General features: G+C 38.3%; 4 protein-coding genes across 5 annotated transcripts; 2 read left to right on the top strand and 2 right to left on the bottom strand.

The window, feature by feature from the left end:
- The first annotated feature begins 66 nt into the window (after window positions 1–66).
- On the top strand, window positions 67–3,359 carry LOC110852801 (fidgetin-like protein 1). Its single transcript, XM_022100924.2, has 14 exons — window positions 67–210; window positions 277–611; window positions 694–1,259; window positions 1,345–1,475; window positions 1,578–1,722; window positions 1,786–1,806; window positions 1,883–1,955; window positions 2,052–2,136; window positions 2,190–2,352; window positions 2,443–2,571; window positions 2,635–2,744; window positions 2,838–2,876; window positions 2,941–2,980; window positions 3,044–3,359. Exons 2-14 carry the CDS (start codon window positions 302–304, stop codon window positions 3,167–3,169), a joined length of 1,938 nt encoding a protein of 645 aa, XP_021956616.2. The 5' UTR covers window positions 67–210; window positions 277–301; the 3' UTR covers window positions 3,170–3,359.
- An 87-nt stretch (window positions 3,360–3,446) lies between these two features.
- On the top strand, window positions 3,447–6,830 carry LOC118436146. The gene is made up of 10 exons (XM_035853481.1): window positions 3,447–3,810; window positions 3,896–4,507; window positions 4,575–5,137; window positions 5,238–5,380; window positions 5,481–5,611; window positions 5,698–5,758; window positions 5,846–5,926; window positions 6,017–6,121; window positions 6,203–6,254; window positions 6,325–6,830. The coding sequence occupies exons 1-10, from the start codon at window positions 3,613–3,615 to the stop codon at window positions 6,548–6,550; spliced, it is 2,172 nt and encodes a 723-aa protein (XP_035709374.1). The 5' UTR covers window positions 3,447–3,612; the 3' UTR covers window positions 6,551–6,830.
- Window positions 6,831–6,850: 20 nt separating this feature from the next.
- Window positions 6,851–12,244, bottom strand: LOC110851866. 2 transcript variants are annotated; one of them, XM_022099791.2, is made up of 6 exons: window positions 11,625–12,244; window positions 10,959–11,318; window positions 10,228–10,819; window positions 9,982–10,129; window positions 9,818–9,907; window positions 6,851–9,647 (listed from the first exon to the last, which is right to left on the bottom strand). In XM_022099791.2, exons 1-6 carry the CDS (start codon window positions 11,816–11,818, stop codon window positions 7,792–7,794), a joined length of 3,240 nt encoding a protein of 1,079 aa, XP_021955483.1. In that variant the 5' UTR covers window positions 11,819–12,244; the 3' UTR covers window positions 6,851–7,791. The 2 variants fall into 2 exon arrangements, with proteins under 2 accessions (XP_021955483.1, XP_021955484.1); XM_022099792.2 differs by lacking the exon at window positions 10,959–11,318 and having other exon boundaries at window positions 11,625–12,242.
- A 177-nt stretch (window positions 12,245–12,421) lies between these two features.
- LOC110852188 (T-complex protein 1 subunit alpha) lies at window positions 12,422–15,513 on the bottom strand. Its single transcript, XM_022100181.2, has 9 exons — window positions 15,345–15,513; window positions 15,176–15,229; window positions 14,753–15,011; window positions 14,565–14,675; window positions 14,060–14,465; window positions 13,884–13,959; window positions 13,512–13,638; window positions 13,089–13,445; window positions 12,422–13,000 (listed from the first exon to the last, which is right to left on the bottom strand). Exons 1-9 carry the CDS (start codon window positions 15,412–15,414, stop codon window positions 12,793–12,795), a joined length of 1,668 nt encoding a protein of 555 aa, XP_021955873.1. The 5' UTR covers window positions 15,415–15,513; the 3' UTR covers window positions 12,422–12,792.
- Window positions 15,514–16,348: the final 835 nt, after the last annotated feature.

The raw sequence follows: 16,348 nt of genomic DNA, 5'->3' as shown, positions 1-16,348 counted from the left end.
GCAGAGAAACTGCACCGGCTGAGAGGCAAGATGAGATTGGAAGTTTTCATCAAATTCGCATGTGGATTTGCCGGATTTTTCTCCTTCGTCAACATCAACAAGTTCTCTTCTTGTCGTTCACCTCTTTCTTGCTCTTGATAGAACTTGCAAATTGTGTTGATAATTGATGAGCCATAGTGAATTGAAGAAATTCCCGTCGACAACATTTTCGTAATATTCGTTAAGTAATGCAAGTGATTTCAAAGTAAGTATTCATTTATATCTCATTGTATGCAGATAGCGCAGAAGATAGCTGAAGAAGATGGCTGTTCCAAATCATCGCCAGGAGGTTACGACCACTGTTCCTTCAAAGGGAAGGAAAGCTACTCCTGCAGAAGATAAGGAGTTGTATTTGGAATGTTTGGGACATCTTATGGGACTTCGATTCAAACCAAAGTCTAACTTTGAGCTGGAGGCTGATGCAGAGGTTCAGGATACGTATTCACAGTCCAAATATTTCATGCCCTCGGCGAAATCTCCTCTGAAGAACAATAATTCTAGCAGTCATATTCCATCCAAGAATGACACGGTTGAGAACTTTGTCACATTTAATGATTTATCCTTGAAAAAATGTAAGCATACAATTATCGTCAATTTCTGTTGAGCCTTGGCCACTCTGTACTAATTCTACACGCTTTATTACGTTACTTCCAGCCAATACCTGGAAACCTGGTAGTGTAACTAAAACTTTATCAAAATTTGGAATCCGTATGACACCCAACGCGAAAACACAGCCCTCAAATTGGAAGTCACTTGTTTTAAAATCTGAGTCAGGGAAAAAGGGAGATAGACAAGAAATATCCGTTGAAACTGACGTTCAACGAAAGGATGTAGGTGTTGGCACAGACATACTTGGCTCAGATGGCTTCCATTTTATCTCTGCATCGGCACAAACAACAACAAAAACCCTCGGTCTATCTAGAACGTGCAAACCCTCCTTCAAAGTTCCTATGAAGCGTCCCGGTTCAGCAGCAGGACAAACGGCCAATCAATGTGATGACAGAATTGGGGAGCATTCCAACAATGAAGCAATTTTTGGAAAACGACCAAAGTTGCAAGTCGAAGGAAATCCGAATGTTCATAATAATCCTAGAGGTAGTGTATTCAGCGTTGTTAGAAAGGATATCGTTCAACCAGGATCAAACGGCGATGGAGAAAAGGGTAACGAAAACACTACCATTGCAAAAGCTCCTGGATTTCAAACTGCTTTGACAACGTTGGTAATAACTGCATAACGGCATTGCTCTTAACTTTACTACAAATTAACTATAAATTAAAATGTACATAATTTGTCAAATATTTAAGCTTGAAAATGATAAAAAGAATGGAATCAAGCGCAAACTGGACCGCTCCCCACCAACAGCTAGCAATACTAATAACAAGAATTCGAATGCATTAACTGGAGAAAGCGACGCACCTACATCGAATAACCCAGAGTAAGTACATAAGAGAGAGAAACTGTTATATTACTATTTTTTATGTCTTACTTAGGATTAGTCACTCTCAAAATCAGTCCTAAGAACTATTACTATTTGTAGATTGGATGAACTACTTGCTCATGAAAAAATGAAAGTTTTTGAACCCAAAATCGTGGAAGCCATATTAAGCGAAGTCATGGAAGAACAACTTCACACCGAATGGGACGATATTGCAGGATTAACTGGTCCCAAGGCCGTTATAAAGGTATTCACACCGTTACTAATTAAGAAGGTGTTTCAATAATTAACTAAGGTATCTATAATATAGGAAATCATCATATGGCCAATGGTATGTATTATTTAGCCACACAGTTTTTATGATTATTTGCATGTACTTCTAAGTATTAAGCCTTAATGATTTCTAGTTGAGACCGGATATTTTTACTGGCCTCCGAGCATCCCCCAAGGGCATATTACTGTTTGGACCACCTGGAACGGGTTAGAAGTTATAATTATAATTAATGTCCTCTATTTTTGGTTGATCCCGTACGTATGTGTAAATATAATGACGTTTGAATTGTGATGGTTCAACAGGAAAAACAATGATTGGTCGTTTAATAGCTACTCAATCCAACTCCACGTTTTTTAACATCAGTGCATCTTCCTTAACGTCCAAATGGTATGTTTGATTGTTTTCTAATAATCAGATAGTAATTATTATTTTTTCCTCAGGATTGGCGATGGCGAAAAAATGGTCCGCTGTCTGTTTGAAGTAGCTCGAATTAAACAGCCGTCCGTAATATTCATTGACGAAATTGATTCGATTCTAACACAAAGAAGTGAAACTGAGCATGAAAGTTCTCGACGCCTCAAGACAGAGTTTCTAATTCAATTTGTAAGTAATTTTATCCATAATTGACCAACTGACTCACCAACGAAAGCTACCTACTTTTAATTATATTTATTTTGTCGGGTAATATTTCAGGATGGCTGCGGAACAAAAAACGACGACAGGGTTCTAGTCATTGGTGTTACCAATAGACCACAAGAGTTGGACGAAGCTGCAAGAAGACGACTTGCGAAACGGATTTACATTCCTTTGCCAGATTTTCAGGTATTTTCTACAACTTAGATACTTGCTTTGGTATTATCTTTTATACAAATTCTCGATATTTAGGGCAGAAAACAAATTGTTCAAAATTTGATACGTGATCAAAATTGCAAGATTAATGAGGACGACATAAACAAGGTCGCAGACATAACTGAAGGATATTCTGGGGCAGATATGTAAGAGGCTAAGAATTACGATAAATTTCAACCTCAGCCAATCTTACTAATCATAGCATTATACCACTTTTTGAATATATGCGTATTTTACAGGAGAGGTGTATGTCAAGAAGCTAGCTACGGACCTATCCGGTAATATTTAAAAATTTTAGAGATTATAACTTGTGATTTGTAAGATAATAATCCCATTTGATAGCGATATTGGTCATATGCTGGAAAACATCGCTGCCGAAAACGTGAGTTTAAGCTAAACAAGGAAGTATATGAAATCTTATTTTACTATGAATACTTACTTTTAGGTGAGATCAATCGAATTAAACGATTTCTTCTTTGCCATTAAACGCGTAAAGTCCAGTGTTGCCCTGAAGGATCTAGAAGTTTATGAAGAATGGGATAAAGACTTTGGGTGCCATATTGACCAGTGAATGTCGCATCTTTGATAGGCACTTACAATGACCCTTTGTTAAGCTGAGCCCATACTCCATGATTTCCTCATGTCGTGCCCTAATGTTAATTATTTGTTCATTTGATATTCCTTCTTCGTTCTCTCTTATTCTCTTCGTTTCTAAGGAAAGGTTGTACGTAAAATATCATTAAAAGAAAAGTTGTCAAAAGTTTCACAGTAACATGTCCAATAATTTATCATCGAAATCTGAAAATATTACGCCATATGTTATTTATCGTCGGTAAGCCGTAGTTTATCATCTATAACTGCATCACACACACCACTCACCCCGGTTCAGTTGCCATCTTTAAGCACTCTTGAACCATATTCCAATTGTCGCAACATCATTTTAATTGTACATAACTTTGTCATTTCATTAGCGGGTGACCTCGATCGTAATAACAGCCTTCGTGTCACCAAAAGATGAGCTTTGATAATGGAGACACTACTAACGTACCATTGGGACAATCAGAAAAAAACGATGATTATTTTCATCATCACTTTGTGATCAAACAAAAGTCAGCGATTCATGCAGCGAAAACCAAAGATCTTGACGACTCTGCCCCATCCACAACGGTTTCGAATCTTAAAACTAAACCTTTTCCTCCTTATACTCATGAGGTATGCACTATGCCATATTGTTGCCAGTTTTAACATGTTCTTGGCCGGATCATAATATTTAACCTGTTTAAATTGTTACCTCTAGTCAAAGCCTGTTGCTTCTCCCGAAATTAGCACCCTACACGACCATCTTCTACTCGATCATGATATCTCGAAAGACCTCGACAACGTTTCACAAGACCTCGTTGACGAAGTCCCCACAAGGTCAACAGTTGCTTCACTAATAGCCAAGTTTAATCAGGCGGCAGAGACCAAATGCACATACAAAGACAAAAATGGCAATATTTTGATGCCCACGCGACTCGTTCCACGATTTGTTGGGTACATTGGAGGTAGGAGACGGAAGGATGAAATCTCCCAGAATAATGAAAATGCGGGTCCGTCCAGTAGCGATAAGCTATCTCTAAATCAAGGTAGTGATGCACCAAAAAATAGGCTTGATATGAGTAACGTGGTGCTAAAGTACTTTCCTGAGAAACTAAGCGTCGATTCTCCACGGCCTTTGTCCGCCTTTTTGTCAGCGTCATTACATACCCATCTCGACCTCGGAGAGCATATCAGTGAACAAAAGCACAGCCGTAAAAGGGAACAAGACACCAAAAGTCTTGCTGAGGATGGAAATTTAACGTCAAATTCTAAACCAGTCACCGTAGTTGCAACCGCTGCTGCCGTGTCACCATCTCCACCTTTGTGTCCTGTAAGAAACAATTAGTGACGAATTTTCCTGTATATAATTAATTTTATTCCAATTTTTCTATTTACAGTTTTATATTAATAAAAGAAGTCCTCTGAAGAACATCAATCTAATGTTTGGCAAAAAGTTGGCAGTAGAAGGAGCAGGAAGATCACGACTATCGGCACCAGTGCTAATGGATACAAGTCGTCAATTTTCTCCTGAATTGAGAAGCATGTCAGAAAACTCTAGTAGTGTCGTTATGGACAGATCCAGATCTCAGGGCTCCCAGAATTTCCCTGTCGATTGTGCCATTACTTTCATGTCCCCCATGGACAAGAATAATCCAGCAATTAAGACATTTCTTCAGTCAGGAAGGAGGATGAGCATCGCTGAAGACGTTGACAAAAGTGCATTTGAAAACAGAGTTCTGGAAATGTGTATACAGAAACTTCCAATTCCAATGAATATCATCATACAAGGCCTGAACAACTTGAATAAAGTGGGGGAAGGCGTATACGGGGAAGTTTTCATTGGCGAGTTTAACTGTGTGAACCGAGTCTACAAGATTGTCCCAATTGAAGGGACGGAGAAAGTTAATGGGGAAAATCAAAAAACATTTTCCGAAATTTTCCCAGAAATAGCAATTTCCAGGTACAAACAAACTTTTAATCTTCTTGCTTACCTACTGGACCTAACCTTTATTTTAAAGAAACGAGGTCACTCTTTTTATTATCATTTGTTTGCGTTTCAGACAGCTCAGTAAACTGCATTTTGAGAATGGATATCCTGGATACTTGACTGATGGCTACATAAAGATGCATAACAGCCGATTAGCAAAAGGCAAATATCCGGATCGCCTGGTAAATGCATGGAAAATATGGGACCAGCAACATAGTAAGTAGTGCATATTTATATTTTTTTGATGTCTTTCATAAAGTAACAAACAACCAAGAGTAAAATCTCAATTGCAATAATTCTGTTCTTCTACGTCCAGAGTCGGATAACGAATGCCCTGAATTTCCTTCAGAACAACTTTATATGATTTTTGAGTGCGACTATGGGGGCAAAGATGCAGAATCCTTTGAATTCAAGAATTCGAGACAGGCTTTTTACTTGGTTCTGCAGGTATCATACATTTAATTTGATGCTTTGTTAGAGTAATTTTATGGCCAAAGTTACTGGTCTTATTGAATTTCACTACATTAAATTAGGTGACGCACATACTTGCTGTCGGAGAATCTGCAATGGAGTTTGAGCATAGAGACTTGCATTGTAAGTCATTATGTACATACTGCCTTGTAATTTTGTGCACATATTTAGACTATGTATTAGATAATTAATATACATGCATTAATTCAGGGGGCAATATCCTGGTTCGAGAGACAAACGCAGATCATGTTTCCTACACTTTGGACGGGAAAGTCGTGCAGGTTCCCTCAGGTGACTAGATAAACACTTATTCATTTTGCATTTTTTACTGGTTTGGCAGGAACATTCAGTTTTTCTTCATTCATACGTTCTGTACCTCAGGAGGTATCAAGGGATGCATCATCGATTTTACGCTTGCCCGAATCACCGACGCTAAGTCTGGTCCAGTATTTTACGATCTAAAGGATGACGAAGAGCAGTTTTTGGGTATAATATTTTGTGGACAATAAGACGCGCCGCAGGGTTTATCATTTCTTTAAGTAAAGTCTGTCATGCATTGCATTTCAGGGGCTGGCGATCATCAATTTAACATTTACAGAATGATGCGGGACTGTAATCGGTAAGTACATGGAGTAAATTATGCCCTTGCATACAGTTAACTATCTAAATTAATCTATTTTGCACTGTAGAAACGAGTGGGCGCCGTTCTGTCCCAAGACAAACATTTATTGGATTCACTATTTAGCAGACAAGTTACTTTGTAAAGGGCGATATTTGGAAACCACGTCGGAAGAGCATCTATTCTTCATCAGACAGCTTCGAATAATAAAATCTTCAATCATGCAGCATGATTCTGCCCTAGATTTTGTTTTACACAAGTTCTGTGAAGATTTCAAACAAATTCAACCACGCTAATAAATGCAGAAAATTAAACTATAATAAGTTTTTGAATAGTGCATAACTATTATATGTAGTAATTAATTGCATACTGCAATTGCACATGCACTGACTACATACATATGTATTTTATACATGCGAGAGAGGCCTACTGCGGACAGACAGAATGAATGAGATTATACATGCATGTATAGAGTCTTCAAGTAATTATTGTTTATTGAATTAAAAAAAAAACGTATTGAATCAGTTTGTTAAACCGAAAAATCATAAATTCATAATAAATCTGTTTACCAAGAAATCATTGTTATCAATGTGTAGTACAAATAATTGTAATCTTATTATACAAATCATCATCACTTGTACTCTTAATTCAGATTTAGGGTTGAACAGTCAATATTTATTAGTTATTATCGGTAATGATCAATATAGTCATCAATGTTTGCTCATTTTGCAGAGTAATATACTGTTATCATTGTATGTGTGTGTGTACACCATGCACTCGTTAATATTACAAATCATTTTAAAAGTATTCTTCATGTTCACTTTGTCTGTTAAAGTGTTAAATAATATTGTTTTTCATACGGTATTGTACTAATCGTAACACGTGTTAATTAATATACGGAAAACTTTGGTTCAATGCTTCGTATTTTTTTAACAAACCATAAATATGTATAAATAAAATATTTAATACTCGACTACAAATAATAATACAAATGATAAAGTTGCACCATTATTTCTTTATTCAAAGCTACGTCAGCATTTGAAATTATTTTTCGCCCTACTAAATCTGAATTCAAAAACTAATCACACTTCCAACATAATCACCGGAAGTTATTAGTCAGTCGTCAATAACCAAAATACCTGAGACAGTATTGACAGTAGTCTTACTTGCGTATGTCGTAGCTGTGTGTCATTTTGAGAAAAAAAACAACGTAATTTTGTACTCCAACAATTCCAAGTTGTGAATATAAAACTATGTATAGCTAGCTAATGAGTCATTAGCTGGACAAATATTTTTTTATCCTACCCTACTCATGTTGAGCTCAACACGAGTAGGGTAGGATAAAAAAATATTTGTCCGGGGTATGCTAATGACTAATAAGAATCATCTTTAGAATGCACGTTTGCACCATTTTGGAATTCTTAAGTGGAAATAGAATTTAGGCAGCACAAAAGTGTGTAGGAACTTAAACGAAGACAAATATTATATTACTTTTAAGTAGTAGCACAACATTTAGAAAAGTCGAACATCAATTAAATTAAATATATTCTATATCATTGTTATCATCGATAAAGTCCAGATCGGGTCCAGCGTGGAGGGACAATTCTCCTTTCTTGATGCAAGTCCTGTGCGTTGAATTAGCACTAGTCGGAGAGGAAAATCTGTCATGCGGTGAAGAATGATGGTAAGGCGAGGATGAAGATGTTGAAGAGCTGAGATTTTCGTCTGGCAGGAGTGAAGTTGGGTTATTGTTGTTGTAATTCTGGGGATTATTATTATTCGAATGTGATAATGTGTTGGTGGAACCAGGCGAGCTTTTACCTTTTTTCTTGGTTCTATCGATTACTGCATACAATTGATTTAAATCTACACCACCGTCAACTACTTCAACTGACGGTCTTGATGCATCTGATACTGGTTGGTCTCTGTTCTTTTTGGTCACTGTATCATTAGTTTTCTTTGGTCTAACTCGGGAATATCCAATATCCTCATAAAAGTTGCTCCCTTCGTTGTCTTCGTCTTCGTCAAGATCAACAGCCAAATCACTTCTGGATTCTTTCAACCTTTCATACGGTGGGTACTTAACTCGTTCGTACATCAAGTCTTCTTCTTCATCCTCTGCTTGGCCCTCTTCTTCGTCGTCACCTTCTTCTTCATCATCATCCTGGAAAGTGCCAACTTTCACCATTTCAAGGGCATGTCCTTTCTTCTTTATCTTTGCATACCCATGTTTTCGACCTGAAGAAAGTGGTAATGGAACTGAAAGGGTTGATTCCTGGTGACTTGTTGTAGCTGATGATGTAGTTGCTACAGCCGGTCTCACTTTTTCATAAAACTGGTCCTCCTCTTCATCCTCATATTCGTCAACACCTCCTTGTTTATTCTTTTTCCTGATTACTTGGTACAATCCACTTCCACTGTCATCTAAGTCGTCATCATCATCGTCCTCTTCCCCTAACCCATTGCGTAATGGAGATGATGTACTGGCCCCTATTTCTTGATAGTGATCCAATGATGATGATTGCTTTCCAATTTCCTGATAGGTATTCGAAATGGGTTCAATTTCTTGATAATTATCAGAGTCTACACGACTTCGTCCACTTGCAATTCTTTCACCCCTCCCAATGCTGCTACTATTGCTGAGAGTAGTTCCTACCAGTCTTTGGTGCTTTTCACGTTTGTCGGGGATAATGTTGTAATTATCTTCGTCCAATTCCTGCGAAATTGAATCACGCGAAACTGTTATATGTTGCTGCAATTCACCAGATGAGAGTGTAAACGTGACGGGAGATTTTTTCAACTCGAATGGTGGTGGCGGAGGAGGGGGAACAAATGTCTCTCGAACAACTTCAAATTCCGAGAAACTGATGTCTGCCTTTGACCATCTTCTATGCTCAGAAATGTTGCTTTCTAATAAGTTGGTATTGTCCATTAATGTTCTGCTTTTACTTCGATGGTGTTGTTGATGATGATTGGGATGGTGTGAGTGATGAACAGAGGAAGATTGAATAGAAGAGGAAGACGAAGATGTTCCAGCTACAACCGAAGAGGAAGGTCCTGGAATATTAGTAGCAGCATTGCATTCTGATAAACCTGACTCTGACTCCCTTGTGCCAATACCACCAACATTTTGCTGACTAGAGGTTGATGCATTCGAGACTGTCGGAGTAACGGGTGCTTTATTTTTCTTTGTTTTCTTGGTGACTTGTGCATAAACTGGAGGACTTTGTGGAGGTGGAGCAGCCAATGAAGGAGAACCAGGGGAAATAGCGGCGGCTGCAGCGACGGCAGCCATATAACCTTCTGACCCAGGTGGAGGAAGGGCCGGTACTGGAGGCAGAGGAGAATTAGCCTCTCGTCGTTCGGGAATTGGTGAGGCAACATTAGCAGCATCTGCAAATTATTCGTATTAGTTATAACTTGGAAACACCCATGGGAAGTTAGGAAGGGGGGATGCAGTAAGCCATTCCATCTTAATGGCAATAGTTGTTCTTCAGATACAACAGCAACCATTGATTAGTAACATTAGGTATTTTGGGCTTAGATATGTATGTATATCTTACCTAGCCATGAAGGTCGATTAGGTCTCTCCCCTTCTGGGAGTTGATAATTCCCATCAACTGAGGCGTCATCAATCGCTGCATACATTTCTTCTGCATTAATTCATATTATCGTGATTAGTCGTGAATAATAAATTGACTACCTTAGGCATTAAAAAATATTATACCAGAATCGTCCGACACTGTAGCATAATGAGAATCGCCGCTCCTGCCTCCGGCAACTTGAGTCCGAATATTTGATAAAGGTTCCCTCACACTGATGGATGTATATCCTCGCGAGTCTTGAGAGTCTCCAGAAAAATGAGATGCAGAGTCCTAAACAACAGTATTACTGGTTAGTCCTAAGATTAGTCTTATCATGGTATTGAGCAGTTGATTCAAATTTTTCAATGTGATGATTAATTTGATCTTACAACGCTGGTTTGTGCTTCTTGTGGCTGGCTTCCACGCCTCCACTGTCTCCCAATGCGACGAGGAGGAACGGGACCCTGGGTTGTAGGAGCACTTGCACCACTACCAGTTGCAGTGGGAGCGGTAGCAGAAATTTGTGGAGCGTTTGTCACTCCACCAGGCCGATTTCGACTTTGAGCATATGGTTGAGGCATATCGTAGTTATCAGTATCAGTTTCTTCGTCATTAATACTAGCGTTGCGAACACGGGCATAGGGATGTTCCGATGAGTTTCGTTTGAGTTTTGCATATGGATGATTGTTTAATGCGTATGTTTCCGAATCAGAATTAGGCTCTAGACTATTTTTATGCATACTACCACCACTAAATTCCTGCTTGCCTCCACGACCACGAGAAGTAGAAGGTTGGCAAATGTCGTTTGGAACACTGTGGCGAGTTTTGAGATGAGCATAAGGATTTGGCACTTCACCCACGGTTGCATACAATTCAGATGTCCCATCGTGGCTCAATACTGAACTGCTTCTTCGTGGAGGGTGTCCGAGAGAATGTTGCGGAAGTTCTGGAAGATCTGGTAACTGGCGTTTACCCGTAGCTCTGTAAAGACATACATCAAAATTTATTATATTCAAAGGTACTATGCTAAAGTCTCATTAATTCAGAAATTTTTGCTACTTGAGTTAGAACAAAAATAAACATGTTTTTAATGCAATATAAAATAATAAATAAATAAAACCTTCTTAATGTATCCGATTGATCACATTCACCACTTTGATTTGGTTGTGTAATACTAGGAGCAAATACAGAGCTGGCTAGCGGGTTAATCTCGTTTGCAATTGTAATACTAACATCAAGGTTGTTATTAAGACTGTGTGGTTTGGCATTAGAAGTCGTTGTTGGTTTTAATTGTTCCATTGAAAGCAGTTGAGTCTGTTTGGATGTGGCTACCGTCGCGGCAGGAGTATCACTACTATTGCTAGTATTTGGAACATCGGGTCTGACAGCAGCAGCCGATGCAGCAGAATGTGATGTCAAATATGCAGCATCCGAATTGGTCAACATGGTCATTCGTCCTTCCACTCCATACATCTCTTCTCTATAGTCGTTGGTCAAAAAGTAAGCCGAGCGTACAAAAAACAAAACAAACAAAAAAAAACAATATGAAATTAAAATATGTTATCGAGAATCCAATCTCCAGTACAAAGTACAAGCAGCGAGGACGAAAATCAACATAAACAATGAAACAATTACACATTTACAAACAAAGCAATATTAAACACATTCTAATTTTTCTACGTTTACACTGTGTAATTTACACATAATAAAGGTGTTACAAAAACAGACAACGGATGAGATGAGTTATAGAATCGCCCAAATACCACAATATTAATGGTTAACATACTTTGTGCTTGTTTTGCGAACACAGCAATGACCAAATACGCATTTGATCACGATGATGGCCCCAATGAGAATTGGGAGGAGAAGGGTGGCCATCAAGGGGGCGAGGCCGATCCGTGCATCCCACTTCTCATCCCCCTTCCCGTCATCCTCAACCCCAAATCCTGCTGCTGAGGGCGACCCCATGATAACCCCCATTGCGAAGACTTCTCTTCTCCCTCCTCCTCCTTGCTTTATCCGTTCTCCCAAAATTACAGTTATTGTTCAAAGTCAATTGTTGTGCGTAATCCTCTTCCCATTCCATCTCCAGCAGTACCTTGATTCATTTATTTCGGAGAACTGTGAAGGATCACTTCTAATCTAAACTATTCCTTTGTCCTTACATAGTTTCAAATTAAACTATAGCGTACATAATCACCACAATTCTTGAAATATCCGAGGCCATGGGAGTGGCTAAAGTCAGAGTGGGACACACAAGTCACTGGCTAGTTCAGTACACGGAATGGTTGCTGACCAATTATAATTGCAAATATGTGCAAGTATTTTCTGAGACATTGGTCGTGAGAAGCGAGCAGTGTGTGCAGTTGAAGGCTTGACAGGGATATTATGGGTCAATTTCACATCGCCCTCGCTAACGGGTTTGTTTGTCTCGCCACACCGAATTTAGCCTCCCTCAACCCCATGCTCTGAAAATGAAAACATGAGAATTATGTGTGGCCAGAAAAGTTATGAAGAATGTCAAAATGCATGAATGTATAAGTCAAGGACTATAAATACTTAACGTCTCTCCATGACCAAGGATGAGGTAAAGGGAATTGTGTATTTATTCTTGGTTCAATTAAGTAAACAATACATATAACAATAAGAATCAAATCAGTGCAAAATTAAGCAAATTGCATAAAATTGGCATATGGACTATTTCTTATTAACTAATATTGTTTTCTTTACGGCACCGGTTAATTAGTTGGTTGGTTTGAAAAAAGAGGAGGATTCTTAATAGAATTTCCCTATTAATAAAGTGTAGTTAGAATGCTTCGTTAAAAAGTAGTACAAAAATTGGTTCGATAAGCATTTGAAAACGGATAGTAGGTAACCAAAAGTAGGGGATGAAAGGTGCAATTAGAAAAATCCAAATACTAGTTAGTTAGCAAGTTAAATAACTAATTAATTAATTAATCATCGTAGTCTCCGCACATGTCTTGTTGATTTTTGTACGCCTTTTCATTCTCTGGGTTAAGTTTAATAAGATCATCAATTCGTAGAATGGTAATCGCAGCTTCCGTGGCAAACTTTAAACTTTTGATCTTGGATATTGCTGGTTCTAAAACTCCAGCCTGTTTATTGTCAACGACAGATCCTTGGAACAAGTCTAATCCCAACCTATATACGAGTAAATTAATCAGTCTCAAATAAGCATTATGTTTTCTCTAATTAACTAACATATAATGATAGGGATGTAAAGTATTACCACTTAAGGTGAGTCTGGTCTGCCTTAGTTTGAGATGCATTGTGGTACGCCCTCAATTTGGACACAAGATCTTGGGCATCTTGCGCTGCATTCATTGCCAACGTTTTGGGAATCACAAGAAGAGATCGAGCAAACTCCGCAATGGCCAACTGCTCTCTGGAGCTTAAAGATGTTGCAAAATTTTCAAGATAAATGGACAAGGCTGCTTCAACCGCTCCACCTCCTGGGACGACTTTCTTGCTTTCACAAACACGTTTAATTACGCAGAGTGCATCATGAATTGATCTTTCCATTTCATCAACGTAGAAATCGTTGGGTCCACGTAAAATCATGGAAGCAGCGGTACGAGCCTTCGGCCTGCACAATAACATGATTATTACTACTGTACATAATTTATTGCACATTTATCCATGGCTTGCTTACTCTTTAATGAGAATTAGTTCGTCGTCACAAATTCTCTCCTGGACAACTTCCTTTGCTTCTCCTAAGTAACTCGTTTCGAAAGTTTCTTCGCCTTCCATGTTGGCCAAGTTGGCCAAAAGAGTTGCTCCTGTGAAACAAAAAGTGTGAGTTTATTAACCCTTTCTGGGTGCAAAATTTGACGGTGAATATGCATGCTTGTCTTATTTAACTGGAAAATTTGATAAAAAGTCAGCTAGATCATGAAAAATCATTTATTTTGTGGATTTGTTCGTGAGACCTAAGGCTTGACGTTAACCGATCGTCTATGTAGTCTTCATTTTCCATTCTATTTGCTAATATGATTTTTGTATAGAATAAGCAATTATTTCTCACCTGTGGCTTTGGCAATTCTTTTCAAGTCTACTTTCTTGCACCTTCGCACCGCCATTGCTCCAGCTTCGATGAAATACTGAGCACAAGCAAATGTACAACAACGATTTTATAATCATTTATAATTATAATTCAATCCAAAGTTTGGATCCCAAGCTAACCATGCACTTCCATCTTACCTTAAGGCACAGGTCATCAATTCCACCTGTAGTTAGAATCACATTGGCCCCAGACGCCAAAATCTTTTGAATCTTCTCCTTGGTCATATCAGATTCTCGTTGACGGATGGCGTCCAATTTTTCAGGGTCCGTAACTAATACTTGAACACCCATTTTCATTTTTGCCTTTTGCAATGAAAAGTCCAGACATGCAATCTTTGCTTTTTCAATCTTCTTTGGCATCAATTGCGAGGCAGTAGTGCAATTCAAGGCATATCCGTTTACAAGGGTGCTTTCTCTGGCACTCTTTCCATGAGCTTTAAGAACATTGATGGACTTGACCGGGTAGACTGCGTTCCCTTTGGAATCGTTAAATTTGACTGCTTCACATGCATCAACTGCCAATTTCCCAAAGAACTCGGCATCACTAGAATTATAAAGTCATTCAGATTTATTTAGTTAAACATTTCCTCTCCATAGGTTATAAAGCTGTACACTGTTTTAATGCTCATAAGAAAGAACTTACGCTCCAATCAACTTGCTGGACATGGAGGTCTTTGCTGCATTGTTAAGACAGTCTTTCCCCAATTCTGACACAGGAATCGCCATATTTTCAGCAATGTATCGACACGCTTCCCTATATTAACGATCAGTGCAACAATTAAATTAGTAACCCATTAATTCAATCGTATGCAAAATAAAAGAATGTCTTACTTGCAAGCCAATCGATAACCAGAAATGATGGTTGTCGGATGAATCTTTTGTTTCACTAATTCATCTGCATTCTTGAGTAGCTCTGCCGCGATGATGACGACGGAGGTGGTTCCATCACCAACTTCTTCGTCCTGCAATTGGGCCAACTCAACGAGCACTTTGGCTGCTGGATGTTCAACTTCCAACAGTTTCAAAATTGTCGCCCCGTCATTCGTAATAGTCACTTCACCAATGTCGTCCACCATCATCTTGTCCAACCCTGGAAAAGAGCATAGGTAATACATGCAGGATTTTTACCGTACGTTGTAAGATCGACCTGATTAATTGAGTTAAGTATATGTACGACATGACTTTACAAACTCTGAATCATACATCATACATTAATTAATTAATCATTAGTATTTAAGTATTTATCAAACTAACCCACGGGTCCCAAAGAACTCTTCACGATGTTGGCAATTGATGAGGCAGCCATCACTGCAAATTAACAAGTAATTTTATTTAGATTTCATAAAGTTAAGAATGCCAAACAATTCTTGTTGTAACTAAACTAATAAAATTCTGTTCAAAAACTGAGAAATACTGAATTTACCATTTTGTGTTCGAACCGACTGTCCCTTGGTACGCGTTCCCATGAGGGAAAGAGGCGCAATTATCGACATGTTGCTAATTTTCAGAAACTTTGAAACTATTCAAAAATGGAACAATTCACAATTCACAAAGCGATGCAGAGAAAGTGAAAAGTGAGTTAGTCAGACAACGTGAGAGTGAGAGGCATTGCATTGCCGGTGATTTGAGATTCTTCCAGAAGAAAAACGTAATGAACTCGCCTGCCTCCAGACTGCGCCATCAACCTCGTCCCAAAATATCATGCACTATTATTGGATGCCAAATTGAGACAAATTTATTGAGACTTTCACTTACATTAAACATAACAAGACTTGTATTTTTCCGTCTATATCAAACCTTCATAACTTCACTCGTCGCGAGTCAGACACATTTGCGACATTTTATAATATTTCGGCCAAATGTTGAGGGAAAGTAAGTAACGTTGTGCAGAGTTAGCATGAGACGACTCGGATGGGGCAACTTCAGATTTGCTGAGACGAGTAAATTTTCTCCTCTTTAGAGTTTATGTGGTGAAAGTAAGTTAGTGATTGAATTGCTGCAATGAAAACATGTAAATGACTTTCATTGATTCGTCTTACAAAAATAATAATAATGTCAATGGTTTTGTTTGTTGCTCGTTGTTGACATGTTCAAATTCTCTCTCAAGTGGTTGATTCAAGTCTGATTTGGTTCTACGTTCTGTTAAATAATTTAAGTAATTCGACGGCCCTATCATTGATGCTCAGGATAGGTCCCATGTCATTTAGAATCTTGATCTGTTATCATGAGCAGAAAAAAGTTCAATAAAAAAAGTTCAAGTATGTCAATTCAAGTCAAGTGGGGTGCTCAATTGTACATATATATAGAGAGAGATATATGTAGAAATTCAGATTCATAGTATCTCAAACTAGCAATGAAATTCCCGTTCTCGTTACGTTATTATTTATTTCATTTGTGAATTAATGATAACGATACCGATAAGTTACA

Source organism: Folsomia candida, unplaced genomic scaffold (genome assembly GCF_002217175.1).
Source record: "Folsomia candida strain VU population unplaced genomic scaffold, ASM221717v1 Fcan01_Sc007, whole genome shotgun sequence".
Classification (NCBI taxonomy): Eukaryota; Metazoa; Arthropoda; class Collembola; order Entomobryomorpha; family Isotomidae; genus Folsomia; species Folsomia candida.
This window is presented reverse-complemented; position numbering and strand designations above follow the sequence as displayed.

What these genes read in the sequence shown, in the direction of transcription:
- LOC110852801 (XM_022100924.2), top strand. Translation starts at nt 302, where the DNA reads ATGGCTGTTCCAAATCATCGCCAGGAGGTTACGACCACTGTTCCTTCA. An exon ending in TGATTTATCCTTGAAAAAAT is followed by an intron (nt 612 to 693) that starts GTAAGCATACAA and finishes CGTTACTTCCAG; the next exon opens with CCAATACCTGGAAACCTGGT. An exon ending in GTCCCAAGGCCGTTATAAAG is followed by an intron (nt 1,723 to 1,785) that starts GTATTCACACCG and finishes TCTATAATATAG; the next exon opens with GAAATCATCATATGGCCAAT.
- LOC118436146 (XM_035853481.1), top strand. Translation starts at nt 3,613, where the DNA reads ATGAGCTTTGATAATGGAGACACTACTAACGTACCATTGGGACAATCA. An exon ending in CTTTTTACTTGGTTCTGCAG is followed by an intron (nt 5,612 to 5,697) that starts GTATCATACATT and finishes ACATTAAATTAG; the next exon opens with GTGACGCACATACTTGCTGT. An exon ending in ATGATGCGGGACTGTAATCG is followed by an intron (nt 6,255 to 6,324) that starts GTAAGTACATGG and finishes TTTGCACTGTAG; the next exon opens with AAACGAGTGGGCGCCGTTCT.
- LOC110851866 (XM_022099791.2), bottom strand. Translation starts at nt 11,818, where the DNA reads ATGGGGGTTATCATGGGGTCGCCCTCAGCAGCAGGATTTGGGGTTGAG. An exon ending in AAGAAGCACAAACCAGCGTT is followed by an intron (nt 10,130 to 10,227) that starts GTAAGATCAAAT and finishes ACTGTTGTTTAG; the next exon opens with GACTCTGCATCTCATTTTTC. An exon ending in TACAGTGTCGGACGATTCTG is followed by an intron (nt 9,908 to 9,981) that starts GTATAATATTTT and finishes GAATTAATGCAG; the next exon opens with AAGAAATGTATGCAGCGATT.
- LOC110852188 (XM_022100181.2), bottom strand. Translation starts at nt 15,414, where the DNA reads ATGTCGATAATTGCGCCTCTTTCCCTCATGGGAACGCGTACCAAGGGA. An exon ending in GGTTATCGATTGGCTTGCAA is followed by an intron (nt 14,676 to 14,752) that starts GTAAGACATTCT and finishes TCGTTAATATAG; the next exon opens with GGAAGCGTGTCGATACATTG. An exon ending in TCCAGCAAGTTGATTGGAGC is followed by an intron (nt 14,466 to 14,564) that starts GTAAGTTCTTTC and finishes TTATAATTCTAG; the next exon opens with TGATGCCGAGTTCTTTGGGA.